A 21,845-nucleotide genomic window follows, 5' to 3' on the forward strand; every position below is an offset into this window, starting at 1 on the left:
AAACAGCATTGCAGAGTTGTGTGTTTGGAGCGACAGCTCTCAACATGACATGTGGACTCAATAAATCCTTGAGCAAGATAAGCAAGCTGACATTCAGTACAACCTGTGTCTTTTATTTAGAATACATACAAATGTAATTTACATCTTTTAGTTTGTCAAGAGATTTAAAGCACAGTTTTTGAAGAGTGCGCATGTGTGAACGAGCTCTAGTGTAAGAATGAGCCTATGATTGAATCTGGAAATAAAGCAAAATAACTGAGGAAAATGAGAAATAGTCCTCAGATGTCATGTCTGTAATTTATATCAAAACATCTAGCGTTAATTTGATCTCAAACAGTTTCATTAACAGTAGTTATTACTCCACCACATGCGTGACATCATTAACCAACGTGGTTGAACGACCACTTAATATGGTTTCGGGAAACAGTCGTGATTAGCTAGTTGATTTCTTCAACGATACATCGTACAATGGTAGTGAAGCAGCGAGTTACGCCATTGTACGGGAAACACACCAGTGCGCTATAAAGACAATGGCCAAGGTGATCAGTCGTATTATCAGCAGTGGTTTAGTGGTGCTCAAAGCGCCACCTATGGTAAACCTTGGAGATCAAGGACGCTGTCAAGTCAAGCTGTTCCAGTCAAGTCAAAATGGGTCTTGGAGACAATAAAACGGTGCTACTCACTTCAGTTCTCTCGCAGACTTCAGACCCGCTTCAGGGGTGTGACTTACACTAGGGTCTCAGACTCTAACTCTCAGGTCCTCGAACCGGAGTGCAGGTTCAGCTAGAAGAAGACACCACAGCCTACAGAGAGACAGACTTCTACAGCTGTTACTTGCTCATCCGCGAGAAGGATGGTGGCTTCAGGCCCGTCCTAGACTTGAAGGCCCACTGAAGTTCCATGAAATGCGCAGTTTCGTTTGATGCGTTGATGTAATTTCCACTTAAACAGGAAGCTAAGGCGGGACATATTGAATGGCTCCTCAATAGCATTTAGTTTACCTCACAGACTGCGAGTTGCACCATGGAAACAAATCTGAGCGCTGAGACATTGGATTCAATCGTAACGTTAGGTGTGAATAAATTCTAGCCATTTCATTCTGAAAACAGAAAGAAAACTTGAGCGTTTGAGCAACCGAACACACATCTCCAAACCATATTGCTCCGTGACGTGACACCGATAGTGATGTCCGGTTCGTGAACAAATTGTTCTTTTGAACTGGTTCTTTTTTTGTGAACCGGTCGAACCAGTTCATCAAATCAAACTGAATCGCTCAAAACAGAGTCAGCGCTGATCCAGTTTTCTAAAGTTTCTCGTAGGGCTGCTCGATTATGGAAAAAATCATAATCACGATTATTTTGGTCAGTATTGAAATCACGATTATGTAACACGATTATTTCACATGACTTTGGGAACATGATGCATTTATTAAAAATACACCTTTCAACAATTCTTAAAAAATCGAAATTTGAACATTTATTGTATTATTAAAATAAATAATATAACAGATAATACTTGAATAAGTATTTTAATTTTCCCACAGGTCCACCACTTATATTGAGGGAAATTCCCCCGCATACATTGCAATCATTTTAAAACTTTCTCCAAGACGCCACAAACCGCTTGAGTGGTGCTGGTTCTTCTCTCTCTCTGTCTCTCAAAATGGGTTGGACAGGACAAGGCAAGCGTATAAACTACACTCTCGCGTTTAGGAGTAGGGACATGACGGAATTGTCACTTGCACAATCGGGCCTGCATTGCATCGTAACTAAAGTTGATTATTTTCACTTTTTTACGTCTTATCAGTTTAAACAATCAAGCTGAGAGAGTTTATGGCTTCGGGAGGGGCGGATGTGTGTGTGCATGTGCCATTCAGAACACAAGACTCCAGTATATATGTTCCTGCAAAACAGAACATGACAAAATAATCGTTTTTACTCTATTGTACTATTTTGGTGATCATTGGGAGCCAAAATTGAAATCGAAATCGAAATTAAATTAATTGCACAGCCCTAATTTCTCGCTTTTAGACGTGCCTGAGAGTCACTCCGACTCGAAATAAACAATATCCCGGAGTATATGTTACTCCAGTAACTCCGCCAGTTAACTGATGGAACTGATGAGCACGAGCATGCGTTTACTGCCGAACACACAGTCAGGTACAGCTACGCTCGCTTCACCTAACCCGGCCAGGTGGTGTTTATAGCAGAGGGGGCGGAGCTTTAGATTCTAGAGAGCATTTGATTGGACAGGAGATGTGATGAGAAGCGGTGACGTCATAAAGATCCGTGATCTATTTTACCAGAAGTGAGAGACTAAGTTTTGAATGCTTATATCTCCTAAGAGTGAATTTTGTCATTGTTTTGGAACACACCAGCTTATTCATAACCTTAAGGCTAATATATTCATACTAAGAGCTAAAAAACTTATATTTTGATTTCAGGGGGCCTTTAAGATGTCTGAACAGCACTCGGGTGAAACGACCAGAATGTTAACGTTGAAACAAATCCTCTCGTAGATCTGCCCAGGGGATTGGTATTCATCAATGGACACACACTTTTACAAAATGCATGGATGCAGATCTTTTCCCTATGAGGTGAAAGGGAGTTTGCATCCTAAATTACCTCGACGATTGGTTGCTCTTAGCCCAAAGGAGGAACTGTGTGTGCAGGTTGAGGAAGAGTGAGGAGGAAGAGAAGGATGAGAGTAACACAAATACACTTACACACTGCTGCCCACTTCTGCTGCGTGACGGCTTCTGTAAATGTAAAAGAAAAAAGATGAAATGTCTGGATGGAGGTTCCTTGTAATTTGCATTCTATTTGCACTATATATTTGTATTTAATCTATATTTAGACTGCACCTCATGCCATTTGTTGACTGTATCAGCATTTAGTTTAAGTTACCTAGATAAAGACGTGGTTTCGTAACTGAAAGATATCCAATCATAATTCATAAAAAAAGAATTACTGTTTCTAATAAATCCATCAACTATTATTAAAGACAATAAGGAAAGTATTCACAGTATAGTGAGCTTGTATACATGCCAAACTGAGAAAGGCAGTTCATGGTTTCAGTGTAGTTTATACTGACTCTGGTCTACATATCCAAGTGTCAATGCAAGCTAATATAGACCAGAGTCAGTATAAACTACACTGAAATCATGAACTGCCTTTCTCAGTTTGGCATGTATACAAGCTCACTATACTGTGAATACTTTCCTTATTGTCTTTAATAATAGTGAAGATATTCTAATTATTTTACAGCATCAACAAACATGGCACAATTCATAATTCATTTATTTTTCCTGTTACATTTGTATGGATTTATGAAATATGGTAAAGATTTTTCATTAATTAAAAGCATCTCCCAGAAGCTGTTCATAGAGCTTAACTTTTATGAAACCTGGATATTTTTGATCATGAACTCACAAATTAAGCTCTATGAACAGCTTCTGGGAGATGCTTTTAATCCAGGCGGACAAACACGGACAAACTCTCATGTTGTCCTGAGACCCCGGCCTGGATACGTGCCCAAGGTTCCCTTTAGGGATCAGGTAGTGAACCTGCCTGGATGACATGGTTCAGGGGGACACTATCTGTTCACTATCGCTCGACTGCACTGTCTCTATGTCGTGTTCAGAACACCTCACAGTTTCACATGAGAAAAGAGCAGATATTACACACTTTACACAAATATTCTCACATTACTTACAATCCTATGTGATTAATTTTAGATGTTAGATAACTATTTGCTTGAGCTAGCATGAAAACAATATCCAGTGATTAAAAAAATACTTCTACACAAATGTGTGTATTTTTTTACTAGATCTTTCTAGTAAAGAAGAGCAGAAAAGGGCTCCGCTAAATTTTCTCCAGGATCTGATCAGATTTGACACTAGATGATGAATCCATCACCATCTGAGACCGATATGAGCTAAAACCTGCTGTGCCAAATCTAAATGATAGTATGCAATATGATAGCATTAACAAGAGTTAATTTTCTTTATACTTTTGATGTTTAAAATGACATTAAAAGAGACCTTTGAATGGTTGTTGATGGTTTTTGCAAGTGCTGTTAATTTACTGTTAACAGGTACAAGTGACAAACACAATAATGTAGTGTAGTGTAATATATAATATTCCCATCAGATCTCATCTGGAAACATAAATCCATCATTATAAATGAAAGGGCTCTAGGATGTAAAGACATCTGTCCTTTTCATGCTACGTCTGGATTACTGCTTTCTGTCCAACACATTTCTGACATTAGGAGTTTCTATGCCGCTTTTTTCCAAGTAATTTTACAGGTTTCAACACAAAGTGTGCAGCGCAATTTAAATTATCAGTATTATAGACCTTATGCACCAGAGAAACAAGGGCGCCGCCATCTTTGGAAAATTGTCTTTTAACTTCCGTTTTGCGGTCGCTCTGTATATTTATATGGCATTTCTGTCCAGGAGTAATTAGCTTTTTAAGTGGATTTACTTAATGTAAAGTTAACGAAAGTTATCATGAGGACTGTAATGTTTAAAGCAGATGACTTAACAAATGTAAATCGACCGGGAAGATTTTAAAACGAGCCGTTCATTAATAAACACACAAAACGCTGTGAAAATACAGACCGGAAGTCAAAAGACAATGAGCGCGGCGCTGAAAAGGGGCGGAGCTACATAAGGTCTATAAAAAGTGAGAAAAAAATGAATGTGATGTTTTCAATATTGCGCTGAACGGTTGCTGTGGTTACCAGTGAGTTCTCTCGTGCACAGCGCATGCGCGCCACTCTAGTGCTTTTTCCGTTATATTGAAATGCGTTTCGACTCTTCATATATCTACTGACATACAGCGGGTTTTTTTCCTTTGAAGAGTTATACAAATGCCAAACGTCGGTTTAGTAAAGTTGATCGAACAAATTGTATTGCGAAAACGAAAGTGAAAGTACTTTCCAGTGTGTTTTATTTACAAGCGCCATTTTTCATCCGGGTTTAAGCATCTTTAAATAAGAACAACGGATCATCCAAGTAACAAGTGATGTTTGTAAGTTTGATTTAACGTTAACGTGCTGTTGATGGAAAACTCGAGCCTCGAGGTGTTTAAAAACGTTATATTCAGAGCAAGTGGTCCGGTGTGGCGCATGAAAATACTTTCTCAATAACGTAAGTAACCAAAGTAGGCCTACATTACACGTGAAATTCTTAATATCCATTTTTTTCCCACTTATAAATTATTGGACATAGACATATAGCCTAGACCCTATATGTTAAAATACACTTGTACACTTTTTATGTAGGTCTAATTTTTTGGTTTCATTACTAAAAGCCAAAGTTTCTAGAAACCACAATATTGTAGGCCTAACACTTTTCTCTTTAACATCTGTAGTGTTTGTTTTAACTGTTTTGTTGTTGTTGTTGTTGTTGTTGTTGTTGTTGTTGTTGTTTTTGCTGTGTTTTTTAAACTTTGATCTAATTTTCGGTGTAAATGAATGTCATTTAATGAACATTTAATTAAACTAAACCAATAGGAAACATTTTATTTTAAAATAGTTGGAAAAGTTCTTGAACAAATATCTGTGTATGTTAGTCAGTTTGTTTCACAGATGTATTAAACGTGGGCTTACAGTAAACTGTCCCATTTGTACAATATTTGAGGCTTCAGTGGAAGAACATTAAACTCTAGTGTTAGCAGACATATCTGACTGAAGAAGAGAATCTGCTTATTCAGATGATACCAGTTCTGAACATTCAGCAGGAATGAAATGTTGATAATGTCTAATAATTAATGATTATAAATCATAAATCTGATTAATTTTGTCTCCATAAACACACTGAAGAAAATTTCAAATGAAATGTATTGTATTTGAGTGTGTGTGAATGAGAGTTTCTGGTCTCTTACTCGAGCAGCTCCATGAAGACTGAATGAATAATGGACGACACACACACATTCAGACATGGAGATTCTCCTCCAGGATTCAGGTACTTCAATCTTCATATGATCTTGATGTTATAGAAGACTCATTTTCAGCACATAACAGGGTGTGTTTGCCAGGGTTGGTATAGTGATCTGTTGTCTCTATCATATTCTGGTGCTGGGATATACAGTAGTTGGAGCCACTCAGGGTCTTTAAAGTCCACGTGAACCGGAAGTTGCAAACGACTTTTCTCCAGTGTTGTGTGACGTATTTCCCAGTGAAAAGGAATATTGAACAGAGGGCAGGGTTTTACTCTTGAGCTCCTCATCTCCATCTCTCGCTCATAGCAGACTAACGGTTTGAAGGGAGTGGTTAAGCATTTCCCAACCCAAGCAAAACTTTTGCGTTCCCTCGCAAAGATATTTGCGTTCCCTCGCAAAACCTGTTTTGAGCTCGGACAGACACCTCTGTTTAATGTCCCGCTGGCAGTGTTTCAGAGCTCCGTACGTTAATGGAGCGTTTCATAGTGTTTGAACTTGGATTCAAAAAGAAATGCAGTCAGTGTTTAAGGAGTTCAGTGAAGTTTACGATATTCACAGGCTATTCGAACTTCCCTATTCTTGAGCTAAACGTTGTTAAAACACAAACGACACCTATTTACAATTGCAGTAACCTAGACAACGAGCTACAACCCATTTCTCATCAAAACAAGCTTTTATAATATAGGCTATGGATCTCTATGAGCAGGCGCTGAGAGACAAGTTCAAAGGGACCGTCTGCAAAGTGCAATATAACCCAAAAAACGACTACAGCATCAACTCATAGTAAAAAATACAAAAATAGTCATTAACTTCAATGTTACAAACTGTAGTGCCACCGAATTCAGTTTACACATCAACGGTGACCCACTGGTCATACTACACTGCTTTTGCACATTTTGTATTATGAAAAATATTCAATAACTTCACTGTAACACACCAAATTTAGTTCACACATCACTGCTCTAATGTTGGTTATAGGCCTACAACACTAAAAAATAAATAGGCCTATTCTTTACACAAATTATATTGGTAGGCCTACTGTACGCAGCTTTTGCATTATATTTGCTTACTGAATTTGATGGCATTACACTTTTTTTTTCTAAAAAGGGTGAAGTTATTGATTTTATTTCATAATAAATTATCATAAAAATTATGTTTTTTTTTTTTTTAATCAAACTAAGTAATGTAGTATAACCAGCAGGAGAGCAGTGATGTGTGAACTGAATTTGGTGACAGTACAGTGCGTCACAGTGAAGCTATTGAATATGTTTAATAGGAATATAAAATGTTCAGAAGGGTTTTGGGATTTGCACTTTGCAGACGGCCCCTTATTTGGACTTGTCTCTCATTCATCTTTAGAGACAAATTAATATTATAACGCTCGTTTTGATGACAATTGGGTTGTAGCTCGTTGTCTAGGTTGTGATTGTAAATAGGTGTCGTTTGTGTTTTAACAACGTTTAGCTCAAGAATAGGGAAGTTCGAATAGCCTATGTGAATATTGCCAACTTCACTGAACTCCTTGAGTTAAGCACTGACCGCATTTCTTTATATTTAAGTCCAAGTTCAAACACTATGAAACGCTCCATTAATGTACGGAGCTCTGAAACACTGCCAGCGGGACATTAAACAGGAAGTGTCTGTCCGAGTTCAAAACAGGTTTTGCGTGAGAACTGTCAAATTCAGCCGTTACAATAGCAATTCGCTATGGAAAAAGCGCGTCTGCTCTTAAAAGGAATGTGAGATGATGCTCTGATTGGTTTAATTCACGTTACTCCCAAACCACACCTATGAATAATGAAGCTACTTCAGACCAACACATTTTAGATTTGCGTCGGGCGCAAGAGTCATTTATCCCGCCGGGAAAATAGCAACAGCGCCCAAGACCCGCCCACAAAGTTACTTGTGCTTTGCGCTTGACACTTGCGTTTCAGATCGTTAAAATAGGGTCCATTGAGTTACAGACATGCATACTTTGGAATAATACACATGACAGTTTCTTCAGAGTCCCATTTTTAAACTGACACAGTTTGGCATATTCCAACAAACATAAGTGTAATTTGCGAGTTGGACATGTGGGACAAGTGCCCACCACTCTTTGCCAGGGTCGATATTGTCCCCACCACTTTTTGAAACATCTCGCAGCACGGATGTACCTAATACACACAAAACTAGAGCCCGACCGATATATCGGCAGGCCAATATTATCGGCCGATATTAGGCATTTTCCTAACCATCAGTATCGGCATTTATAACGGCCGATAAATTAATATTTTTAAAAAATGCAGCGTGCAGTGATTTATGTAAGGATGCCGCTGCCAATAAAGCACCTAAAAGCTGTTACAAAGAAATAACAGCCGCGTCCGGTGTAGACACAGTGTTAGCTCATTCTGCTACGTTACAACATCAAGCAATATTCCAATAATTTATGTAATTATAACACTTTATATAGGGCCATTTTGCATTAAAAGTAGCCAGATGGAGACGTGACACGTTCAGAATTAATACACTTTTAGTAAACTACAGAACAGCGCGAGCGGGAAGCGGCGCACCTCACGCGGCAGAGAACGCGTCTGAGAACGGACACTGTTAGTGATATAAAACGCACACACACAGGTCTGTTAAAGTAAGCAATACTTTTAAGGTAGTCTAATATTTTTCTGACTAACAAAATTACTGACACAGTAAAGGGTAGATTTAAATAAAGAAATTAAACGAAATTTTTAAATAAAGAAATTAAACAAAATTTAAATAAAGAAATTAAACGAAATTTAAATAAAGAAATTTGAAGTTTAAATAAAGAAATTAAACGAAATTTAAATAAAGAAATTAAACGAAATTTAAATAAAGAAAAATGAAATTTAAATAAAGAAATTAAACGAAATTTAAATAAAGAAAAACGAAATTAAGTTAAATTAAAAAACGAGATTAATTTAGATTGATAATAACGGGTAAAAAGTCTTATACATTTTGTTTCTATTATTCTATTTTCCACAATGTCAAAGCAACACAGCTTAACCCAAAACACAAGCTCAGGCATGCACTTCGGTCCATACAAACTCCGCTGTTCTGTTCTCTTGCCAGAGAAGACTTGCGCGTCGGTTCTATTTCTGGCATGCATGCGTTTTCCGCGTGGCTCGAGCCGCGCCTGAGAGACGCGTGTCTCACGCAGGCAGTGTGCAAACTCCAACCTGTTAACATAGGAGCCAAAATAAAAACGTCCACACAGTCAGTGTGTCGCCGGCCGTATTCAAGCGCGAATGAGAACCGTTTCGCGGGGGATCCCAGATGTGAAAAAAAAACAACAACAACAACAAATATTCGAATGTCAAATTTTCAAATCGAATACCAACCCACCGAACGAATATTCGGGTCCAGCCCTGTAGCCTAGTTTCACATTTAGTACATTTTGCTTACTACTTATTTAAAATAGTATAAAACTACTGTACATATGTAATTATAAACGTTTTCATTATGATATTATTCATTTTACTTTACTAAAAAGATATGAGTTCCCTTTCGTCAGCAGGGAACTCCGACGCCTCGTCGGGGGAGTTCCCCTGACGAATTGGGATCACGCTAGGGAGACCAATTGCCTTCGAGTGAATTAAAACGAGCCAATGAACATTGGCATGCAACATTTGCATTCCGCAGCCCGCCTACCAGCGCGGGTATAAAGCCCGGAAGCAAACATTGCATCATCGCTTATTGCTTCGGAGCCGACCGTTTGTGTCCTCTTTGAGTGAATGAGCTTAAGATTGTATCTTTCTTACGCTCTACGAGTCTGCTGTTTCAGGAGGGGATCTTTCTGTGTTGGTGAGACGGCGCTTCAGCGACCACGCGATTCCTGTCTGCCGGCTGCGTCTACACTGTTAATTCAAAAGCTGTTTTCACAGCTGGTAAACGGTTGAGTGCGCACAGCGGGCTTGCAGTTTCCCCACTGTGTCGCCGCGTTGGATCCCTGTGTGCTTCAGCACAATAAAGAGAGTACTTTCTTCCTGAAAGAGCAACACGAGTGAAGATCGCGTCCTTTTCAGGATGACGTTTCACTCGTGTGTTTCTGGATGCGATCGTTTCCTGTCCTCATTGACGGCCACGACCGCTGTTTCACATGCCTAATCGGTGTGTTGAAGCTGCGTTCGTGGGTGGTTCATGCTCTCTCATGAGTGCATGACCACGTCGGCACGTTGTTCGTCTCCCCTTTTTAAAGGATCGAGCCGTTCAATGTGCCGTGTGCCGTCGAGCGCCGGCTGACAGCGCGGGTTGTCACGGCAACTCAGCGCGCGTCATTCGGCGCTCTAGATGCGCGGCCGAGACTCGTGTGCCTCTACGAGGTTGAGTCCCATTTGCTTGTTCCCCAATTTAGTTCCTTTTCTAAAAAGAGGACTACTTTGGTTAATGAGCATTTGGTGGTCTGAGGGTTACAGTACGGAATGTCTCGCCAGGTGAAAGATCCTCACGAGCTTCCTACTCCTCTAGCGCATCGCAAACATGCTGAGACTGTGTTCGTGGGTGGTTTATGCTTTCTTATGAGAGCATGACCACGTCGGCACGTTGTTCGCCTTGCCTGCAGGCTTGAGCGCTCAGCGTGCCGTGTGTCATCAAGGCGATGGCCACGTTCACTGTCTTGCATGCCTGGTTGACGGCCATGATCACTGTTTCACATGCCTAGTCAGTGTGTTGAGACTGTGTTTGTGGGTGGTTATGTTCTCTCATGAGTGCATAACCACGTCGGCACGTTGTTCGTCTCCCCTTTCTCGTAAAGGCTTGAGCCGCTCAGCATGCCGTGTGCCGTCGAGGCTTTCGGATGGGATTCTGGTCTTTCTCATGAGGGACCAAGCATTTCATTCGGGGCCCCAGGGGAGGGCAGATGTCGATTGCTACATCGGAGAGAGGGCTGTTATACTCTGAAAATAATGCTGAGTTCCTTCTATAATGGTGTGTTCTCATGCTGAAGATTCAGACTTGACAGCCACACTTTCCTGGGTTATTCTAAAGTGCCTGGATGTGTGTGAAAAATTTTGGCAGTATGGAAGCTTTTTGGTGCCAATATGGCAAGCCAAACATGCCTAAATCTGCAGAAGTTTTTCCTCTCTCGCTACCCCTGCACTTTCACTGCACGTGGGTAGTTCTGACTCGGGGTGGAGCTGCGCTTAGTGACTGACCGTGATTAGTCACAACGCTGGCCCGCGGTCAGACGATGTCCACACTTGTGGTCCAGGAGCGCCTCAAAACCAGCCCGCTCAGAGTTGTTTCCCCCTAGCAAAAGGAAGGGAAATAACTCTGAGAGAAGCGACCAGAGTATGTGACATTCTGCTCTTCGGGAGTGCGTGTCATCACCACTCCTTCCCCCGGGAGAGGGCCGGGTGGAGAATTTTGTTTCTGTTCCGCCGCTGGTCATCCAGTCAGTGGTACCCAAAGTTTGAGCAGTCCACTTCCTCTAAGTCGCTCACGGGCCCCAGCGCTCAGATGGCAGTGAGGGCTTCGGCCTCGTCACAAGGGCATGCAGTCTCGGGTCTGTGGACGGGGCCCCAGCTGCATTGGCACATCAACTGCCTAGAGTTGCAAGCAGTACGCTTGGCCTTGTGTCGCCTCAAGGGGTTTCTCAGACACAAGCACGTACTGGTCCGTACGGACAGCACTGCGACCGTTGCGTACATCAACCGACAAGGTGGTCTGCGCTCCCTTCGTATGTCGTGACTTGCCTCCCACCTCCTCCAATGGAGTCAGAAGCATCTGAGGTCGCTTCGTGCCGTTCATGTCCCAGGGGAATTCAATTGTGTGGCCGACGAGCTTTCACGTCAGCCTTCCCTTCTGGGAGAATGGCGACTCCATCCCCAGGTGGTCCAGCTGATTTGGCGAATCTTCGGAGCCGCACAGGTAGACCTGTTTGCCTCTCCGGACACGACCCATTGCCAGTGGTATTACTCCCTGACCGAAGGAACTCTCGGCACGGATGCCCTGGCACACAGCTGGCCCCGGGACTTACGCAAATATGCGTTCCCCCCAGTGAGCCTTCTTGCACAGACACTGTGCAAGGTCAGGGAGGACGAGGAGCAGGTCCTTTTGGTAGCCCCGTATTGGCCAACCCGGACTTGGTTCCCAGAACTCATGCTCCTCGCGACAGCCCCTCCTTGGCCGATTCCTCTGAGGAACGACCTTCTTTCTCAGAGACGGGGCACTCTATGGCACCCGTGTCCAGACCTCTGGAAACTCCATGTCTGGTCCCTGGACGGGATGCGGAGGTTCTAGATGGCCTGCCACAGGCAGTGGTAGATACCATCTCTTCAGCTAGAGCCCCCTCTACGAGGCGCCTCTACGCTCTGAAGTGGAACCTGTTCGTCGGCTGGTGTTCTTCCCACGGGGAGAACCCACGAACTTGCCCGATCAGAGTCGTGCTCTCCTTCCTACAACAGGGGTTGAAGGCTGTCTCCCTCTACCCTCAAAGTGTATGTTGCCGCAATAGCCGCACATCACGACGTAGTTGAAGGTAAGTTCGTGGGGAAGCACGACCTGGTCATCAGATTCCTCAAGGGTGCTAGGAGGCTAAATCCACCTCGCGACTTGCACCCTGTACCCTCTTGGGACTTAACTTTAGTGCTTAAAGCGCTCCAAAGTCCTCCTTTTGAGCCTTTGCTGACAGTCGAGCTTAATATCCTGTCCATTAAGACAGCACTCCTGTTGGCATTGGCTTCTTTCAAGAGGGTGGGGGATCTGCAGGCTTTTTCGGTCGACGAATCGTGCCTAGAGTTCGGGCCCGGCCTTTCTCATGTTGTGTTGAGACCCCGGCTCGGATATGTGCCCAAGGTTCCTACCACTCCCTTCGCGGACCAGGTAGTGAACCTGCAAGCGCTGCCCCAGGAGGAGGCAGACCCAGCCCTAGCTTTTCTCTGTCCCGTCCGGGCCCTCCGGGTTTATATAGACAGAACGCAAAGCTTTTGGACCTCAGATCAGCTCTTTGTTTGTTACGGAGGCCAGCAGAAGGGGAAGGCTGTCTCCAAGCAGAGGTTAGCCCACTGGCTAGTGGATGCTATCACCAGGGCTTATGAGTCCCAGGGTGAGCCCTGCCCACCCAGGTTGCGGGCTCACTCCACTAGGAGTGTTGCCGCTTCCTGGGCTCTGGCACAAGGCACCTCGCTAACAGACATTTGTAGAGCTGCGGGCTGGGCGACACCGAACACGTTCGCTAGATTTTATAGCCTACGTGTGGAACCAGTTTCCTCCCGAGTACTCGCTACGGCCAGTAATTAGAGGGAATAGGTGTGTCGGCTTGCGACGCCATTCCGTGAGCGGATACGTGCGTCTTTTTGCTCCGTTGGTTACCCAACAAACGGCTAACCTCGTGAGTTCCTCCATCACCCCTCCGGTGCCAGGCGTTGCGGACCGCCCAGCACCAGGTCTGCTACCTTCAGTAAGGAGTTGCTAGTAGACTGGGTGCTTTTCCAGTGGTCCCTGCGGTGACCCATGATTGCCACGTGCAGTTCAGCCGTGTCTTCCCCTTGACAGACTCATTCTGTCGTCCCTGTTGAGTACGCTCCACACTCCTCCGGACTGGGACTACCTTCAAGGACTGCCATATGTTTCACTACCCTACGTGGTTAGTACATGTGTGTATTTGAGGGCCTTCCTCTAGGCTGCCTCAGCTTCCGCAGCGTTCCCCCCCATTATTATTTTCCTTGGGGACGGGCACGCTTTCCCAGTGTTATCCAATATCCACTGATTGTGTCTTGTGGAACAGCAGTGTGATTCCCTAGCTAGCTCCCGCAAAATTTCTGGAAACTGCTGCAGGGCTGTAGCTTAGCTGGGCGCTGGAAGGGGCCAGCACCATGGCGTTTTGGTAGGGATCCCAATTCGTCAGGGGAACTCCCCCGACGAGGCGTCGGAGTTCCCTGCTGACGAAAGGGAACGTCTCGGTTACGTATGGTAACCCTCGTTCCCTGAGTCCAGGGAACGGAGACGCCTCGTCCCGTCGCCATGTTGCTGTACCTTCGCGGAGGGCTGGACACTGTTCGGCTCCTCAGCGAAAAGCGATGATGCAATGTTTGCTTCCGGGCTTTATACCCGCGCTGGTAGGCGGGCTGCGGAATGCAAATGTTGCATGCCAATGTTCATTGGCTCGTTTTAATTCACTCGAAGGCAATTGGTCTCCCTAGCGTGATCCCAATTCGTCAGGGGAACTCCCCCGACGAGGCGTCTCCGTTCCCTGGACTCAGGGAACGAGGGTTACCATACGTAACCGAGACGTTCTTCCTCCACTAAATTAAGATTAAAAATAGAAGAGTATTTATAATATAATATAATATAAAATGCAATGCAAACTAGTTTGGTTACAGCTCAAATTCTCATTCTATCATTCACCCTGCCTCCATTACATATCTTTGTCACACAAGTGTTTAATCACCACATTTGAGTTATCATTGCAAAACGTTTATATATTTATTCTGTTTATACTGTGTATTCTATATACAGTACCCATCAAAAGTTTGTACACACCAATTGGAAAGTGTGTCCAGACTTACTGTACTATAATACACATAAATAATATTGCTACTGTATTATAATATACACACAAATAATATCGGCCGATATATCGGTATCTGGCTTTTTTTTATCGGTATCGGCATCGGCACCCAAAAATCCATATCGGTCGGGCTCTACACAAAACATCTCCAGTTGACTAGCAAGAGTATTAATTTCAGTAGTTTGTGTTAATTTCATTCTGGTGCTGGAATGTGGTGTTTTTGAACTCATGCTGAGTATTCGTTACCACTGTTATCAGTGTCAGAACGATCTCTTGTGACAACAGACGAACACTTCAATTAAATGATTAAAACATTAAATACAGACAGGACCATTTCTGACCATTTTATTAATTCCCCCTTACAACTTAAACACTCAACTTAAATGTTTCTAATCATCGTCTATTTTTTATACTAATATTCAGCTGCAAAATATACTTGTGCTAAAATAAAGTGTTATGTTAAAGTGTTAACAGGAGCGTTGAGGCGCTCATTGGCATCACTCTATCTGGTTCCATATGAGTACTATATGAATTCTTGTCTCTGTTTTCTCAACTCTGTTGTGTTGTCTCTGTTCTGTCCGTCTTTGTCCATAATTAGTGAACAGTCTATGGACACTCGAGGAACATTTACAGGAAGACACATGTCATCTAATCTGAGGTACAACATTTATGTCTAGACATAAATATATTTTACTTTCACTTTTACTTCTTCAATTTATGTTTTAATCTAATTATTTATTATTTTAGTCATGATTCTCAACTTGTCCAAAACACATGTAAATCAAATCTGCTGAAGAAGTTTCAGTGTGTGTATGAAGGAACAGCTAAGCAGGGAAACCCAACACTCCTGAATGAAATCTACACAGAGCTCTACATCACAGAGAGTGAAATTGGAGAGATCAATAATGAGCATGAGGTGAGACAGATTGAGACACAATCCAGGAGAGCAGCAACAGAGGACAAATCGATTAAATGCAATGACATCTTTAGACCTTTTCCTGGACAAGACAAACCCATCAGAACTGTGCTGACAAAGGGAGTCGCTGGCATTGGAAAAACAGTCTCTGTGCAGAAGTTCATTGTGGACTGGGCTGAAGGGAAAGAGAATCAAGATGTCCAGCTCATATTTCCACTTCCTTTCAGAGAGCTCAACTTGATGAAGGACAAAACACTCAGTCTTTCAGATCTTCTTCATGTCTTTTTCCCTGAAACAAAAGAAATGGAAATATCCAGTGATGAATATAAAGTGTTGTTCATCTTTGATGGTCTGGATGAGTGTCGTCTGTCTCTGAACTTTAAGAGCAAAGTGAAACTGTGTAATATATCTGAATCAGCCTCAGTGGACGAGCTGCTGATGAACCTCATTGAGGGGAATCTGCTTCCCTCTGCTCTCATCTGGATCACCTCCAGACCAGCAGCAGCGGATCTCATCCCCTCTGAGTGTGTCCATCGAGTGACAGAGGTACGAGGCTTCAATGAGCCACAGAAGGAGGAATACTTCAGGAAGAGAATCAGTGATCAGAGTCTGGCCAATACAATCATCACACACCTGAAGTCCTCGAGGAGCCTCCACATCATGTGCCACATCCCAGTGTTCTGCTGGATCTCAGCCACTGTTCTAGAGGAGATGTTGAGTGAAGCAGAGAGAGGACAGATTCCCAAGACTCTCACTCAGATGTACACACACTTCCTGATCATTCAGACCAACATCAATCATGAGAAGGACTATGAGAAGAGAGTGAAAGATGAAGACATGATTCTCAAACTGGGGAAACTGGCTTTCCAGCAGCTTGTGAAAGGCAACCTGATCTTCTATGAGGAAGACCTTAGAGAGTGTGGCATTGATGTGACAGAAGCATCAGTGTACTCAGGATTGTGCACTCAGATCTTCAGAGAGGAGTTCGGCTTGTATCAGGGGAAAGTCTTCTGCTTTGTTCATCTGAGCATCCAGGAACATCTAGCAGCTCGATATGCACACATTCACTTTACAAATGAGAACAGAAATGTGTTTGACAAAACCAAACAAGGTTTATTTTCTAAAATCTTAAACCAGATGAAATATCACTCATTATCTAAGCTGCACCAGAGAGCTGTGGATGAGGCTATACAGAGTAAGAATGGACATCTGGACCTTTTCCTGCGTTTCCTTCTGGGTCTCTCATTGGAGTCCAATCAGACTCTCTTACGAGAACTACTGACACAGACTGGAAGCTGCTCCTACAACAAAGAGGAAACAGTACAGTACATCAAACAGAAGATCAGGGAGAATTGCTCTCCAGAGAGATCCATCAATCTGTTCCACTGTCTAAATGAACTGGGTGATGATTCTCTGATGCAGGAGATCCAAGATTATCTGAAATCTGGAAAAATAGGAGGAACCAAACTCTCCTCTTCACAGTGGTCAGCTCTGGTTTATGTTTTGCTGACATCAGAGCAGAAGATGGATGTTTTTGATCTAGATCAGTTTATTGGATCCCAAAATACAGCAGGTGAAGTTCTTCAGAAGCTGCAGCCTGTGGTTAAAGAATCCAGATCAGTTCAGTAAGTCACACTGACAACAATCATTACACTGATAAAACAGGATCATATTTATGATTTTAGCATGTGTTTTCTAGCCAAAGCAATACTGTAATAGGAGAAACTCATATATATCTTAAGTAACCCTTTACAATAACAATACATGAACAATGTGAAGAGGTGACAACTGCTTTCATATACAAATCTGTTGAGAAGAATGGAGAAATTCTTAAATATCTTATCATTTATATCAGTGTTTCCTGAACTGTGAGACTGAAGAGTATCATTGTTCTCTACAGGTTGTGGGATTGTGGTGTTACAGATGAAGGTTGTGCTGCTCTGACTTCAGCTCTGAGATCAAACCCCTCACACCTGAGAGACCTGGATCTGTCTGAGAATAAAGTAGGAGATTCTGGAGTCAAGCAGCTTTCTGATCTACTGCAGGATCCTCACTGTAAACTGGAGAAACTGTGGTAAGATTTTATAAAAGTCTCAACGTTGTCTGTTTCTCTCCTGTGGTGAATAATCAGTGATATACAAAAAGAAAATATACAAAAAAAGTTTACCATCAAGTAACTGAAAAGGATGTTTAATCTTCATTAGATTCTTTCCAAAGTTTCTGAGGTCATTTTACTTTTGATAGTTTTTGATAGTGTTTTATGGTGCGTATTTCTAGATACCTTTAAACTTATTTTGATTATTCTCAGGTTAGGGAAAGTACATCAAATTTGTCCTAAATTTACAGGTTAACAAGTTTACAAAAAGACATACTTGTAACAGGACAATTGCATATTTTCCACAACAATAATTATAAGCGTGATTGGATGATGTGAAGAGGTGACAACTGCTTTAATATACAAATCTGTTGAGGAGAAAGGATTAATTATATATATATTATAAGTATATATGTATATGTATATATATATATATATATATATATATATATATATATATATATATATATATATATATATATATATATATATATAAATATCTTATCATTTATATCAGTGTTTCCTGAACTGAGAGACTGAAGAGTGTCATTGTTCTCTACAGGTTGAGGGATTGTGGTGTTACAGATGAAGGTTGTGCTGCTCTGACTTCAGCTCTGAGATCAAACCCCTCAAACCTGAGAGATCTGAATCTGTCATGGAATAAAGTAGGAGATTCTGGAGTTAAGCTGCTCTCTGAACTACTGCAGGATCCTCACTGTAAACTGGAGATACTCAGGTAAGATTTTATTTTTTATTTATTTCAGGTTTATTTAACAGGGACAATGCACACTAATAATACATCATTAAATATTCACTTATAAAAGTCACTTATAAACATCACTTATAAAAGTCTCAACGTTGTCTGTTTCTCTCCTGTGGTTAAATAAGATTGTATAAAATGTCCCAACATAGTCCTCTATTTTAATGGTAAATAATGATTGCCATACAAAAAATAAATAATAATAAATAATAATAATAATAAATCTACTATGAAATTACTAATGGGAATATTGATTTTATTTTTGTTTGATTCTTTCAAACGTGTCTGACATAATTTTACAATAATAATGATAGATTAAACATGAATGGATGATGTAAAGATGTGACAGCCGTGTTCATATACAGATATGTTGATGATTTTTGGGTTCTAGCATAAAAAAAATAATATTTGGTTGCACTTTATTTTAGGTGTCATTGTTACAGTGTAATTATATATTTAAGTACTGAGTAATATTAAGCAACTACATGTACTCAATATAGGGTAAGGGTAGGATTAGGATTTGGTTGAGGGTTAGCTGCATGTAATTATGCATAATTTACTCTTGTTACTATGGTAAGTTCATGTAACATAATGTAACAAGGACGCTGTTAAATAAAGAGTTATCGGATATTCTTGTAATTGTTATGATATGGAAACTAACCGATCAAGCAGTTTGTAGAAGCGGGTCTGAACCTTAGACTGGACATGTTAACCCTCTGAGGTCGGCAAACGTGCTGGCGCATTTTGCTGGATTTTCTTCACATTGTAGCACAATAAACTTAAATTACTCTGTCATTTATGGTCATACAGAAGAAATAAATTTGAAAAAATAATCTGTGAGATGTCTACTTTTGTATGTGTCCTCTTACAATCAAATTAAAACATTGTGCTTTTGTAAAATAAGGAAAATAAACAGGGGGTGCTTTCTGCCTCTCCGTCTCGGTGACCTTTTTTTTCTTGAGCACGTCTATAAACTGAAACAAAACTCAGCGAATACTTGTCACACATTTATGAGCCATATATCTTTATAAACATTTAAGTGTGTACCTTTAAATGATCGGATTCAAACTGAAAACAAATATACTCTGTTTAAGTAATTTGTATAAAACCAACAAGATGTCCAGTTTCTCAAACCCTTGGTCATTATTTTTAATTTGACCACGCCCATGCGCACAAAAGAGATTGACATGCAAATCGTCCACGCGTCACACGAACTCGCTCGTTACCTCAAAAACAAAGCACCAAACTTCAACAGTCTCTGCTTTTCGTCGAAGACACGCCGTGAGCTTACATTGGATTCACCTCAGAAGAAGAACGTGATTTGAAGACAAGAAAGATGTAAGGTAAGAAATTCTTAATTATATTAGTTAATGTTATTGTTGCATAAACTTCACATTGCAGTTGAACTGTGACTAGATATATGGTGAATATTATAATATTTAGACCCGTGTTTACTGTTAAATACTATGTTTGTGGATATTTGCTCAAACGTAGATATGTATAATATGGTAACCATAATGTTTCATATTTTGGAGCGTGCTGTGCTTTTGAATGTTTCATATTTTGGAGTGCGCTGTGCATTTGAATGTTTCATATTTTGGAGCGCGATGTGCGTTTGAATGTTTCATATTCAAAACGCGCTATGCGTTTGAAAAGCAAAACGCACCAAACATTAGGCTTCATGTTTTTACTCCAATCTCATTTCATAACATTATAACGAATGGCAACATTTGAAGTAACATATGATAATCAATATATTTTTCTCTAGCGTAGTTGTTACTGAAGTGTTACTTTTGAAAGATTTATAGGCTGCTCTAGGTTATTGTTATTATTATTATTTTAGGCAGCACTGCGCGTAGCCTATGCCTACAAGGCACAACAAACCTGGTGTTCATTATATATTGTTGGAAACATTTGTGTCTGTGTGTGTGTGTGTGTGTGTGTATCTGTGAATTTTAAAAAGCAATTTTAACCAGAAAAATCTAAAATCTATTCCCAAAATTGTGCAGCCCTATAGTTTCTCTTGATATCAGCATGTTCACAGTTTTGTTTTTTGTTTTTTTTACAGGGATCAGATGCTCCACTGATGAGTCCTGCTGACTTCAACATTCACATGAGTCTCTGTACATGAGCATGGTAATGTGAAAATCAAACACCTTGGAAATGAAAGTTTTAGGAATGGCACAAAGGTCTCTGTCTTTGGATCATTGTGTTCAATACTGTGCTTTTTTGTCCTTTGTTGTGTATCTTTGGATTATGTTGTGTTGTAAATAAATCCAAACAATCAAAAAGCCATTCTTTTTTAAATCTCCTCATTCTTTGTGCAAGGTTGCTTAGAATGATCGGGCCTGATAGCTCCTAATAGGGCCATTAGGGGAGGGTCTTTGTCTTTCTCAGGTGTGAGCCATTAATATTCAGGATGTGTTTACGCCTACTCGCATAAAGCTTTCTTACACAAAACACGTCTTACAAATTTTAAAACAACATATTGTCTTATCTGAATGGGTTGTCAGGATGATTTTCACATAGTTTTGGAGCAAATATTCTAGGCTATGTGATACAATTTTCAAAAGTCTTGTGAAGAAATAATCAGTAGGGGTTTCATGACCTTACGTGACAATTGACAATTGTTTTTTTTTTTCACAAACAATTGTTTTTTTGTTTTTTTTTCACAAACCATGCATAAACGTCATTATCTCAAAACTACAAACTTTTACATACATGCTGCTGACATATTATTGTAGCAGAGTTTATGCTAAATACAGTGTAATCAGACATTAGCCATGAAAATGTCACAAGTAACAGAAAAAAGCACAAATGTCAGAGCATGTCAGAACACCTCAAGGGCCAGAAAACACCTCAGACCCCAGAGGGTTAATGGTGCCGTGGATTACGTCTCTGATTGTGAAGTTCCTGCTTATCTGAGCTGTAGATCCTGAACTGAGAGACTGAAGAGTGTCATTGTTCTCTACAGGTTGAGATGTTGTGGTGTTACAGATGAAGGTTGTGCTGCTCTGACTTCAGATCTGAGATCAAACCCCTCACACCTGAGAGAACTGAGTCTGACTGAGAATAAAGTAGGAGATTCTGGAGTCAAGCAGCTCTCTGATCTACTACAGGATCCTCACTGTAAACTGGAGAAACTGTGGTAAGTCTGTATAGAATGTCCCAACATAGTCATCTATGGTAAATAATGATTGCCATACAAAAAAAAAAAAAAAAAAAACCTACTGTGATATTACTCATCGGAATGTTGCTTTTATTTTCATTAGATTCTTTCCAATGTGTCTGACATAATTTTACAATATTAATGATAGATTAAACATGACTGGGTGATGTAAAGATGTGTCAACCGTGTTCATATACAAATATGTTGATGATTTTTGGGTACTTGCATAAATTTTTTTATATTTGGTTACACATTGTTTTAAGGTGTCATTGTTACAGTGTAATTATATATTTAAGTACTGAGTAATATTAAGCAACTACATTTACTTACTATAGGGTTAGGGTAGGATTAGGATTTGGTTGAGGGTTAGTTGCATGTAATTGTGCATACTTTACTGTTATTACTATGGTAAGTTCATGTAACATATGCAACAAGG

The 21,845-nt window shown here is 40.8% G+C and overlaps 1 protein-coding gene across 1 annotated transcript in view; it reads left to right on the forward strand.

Moving 5' to 3' along the window:
* Window positions 1-21,845, forward strand: part of LOC308697125 (uncharacterized protein) — a 450,215-nt gene that overhangs the window by 205,144 nt on the left and 223,226 nt on the right. The window contains exons 12-14 of the mRNA XM_081376238.1: window positions 17,286-17,459; window positions 18,043-18,216; window positions 21,215-21,388. Of these exons, the coding sequence (XP_081232364.1) occupies window positions 17,286-17,459; window positions 18,043-18,216; window positions 21,215-21,388 (522 nt within the window). The remainder of the gene's footprint in view (window positions 1-17,285; window positions 17,460-18,042; window positions 18,217-21,214; window positions 21,389-21,845) is intronic.

The sequence above is a fragment of the Scardinius erythrophthalmus genome, assembly GCF_964197995.2.
Source record: "Scardinius erythrophthalmus genome assembly, chromosome: 10".
In the NCBI taxonomy this organism is placed as follows: domain Eukaryota; kingdom Metazoa; phylum Chordata; class Actinopteri; order Cypriniformes; family Leuciscidae; genus Scardinius; species Scardinius erythrophthalmus.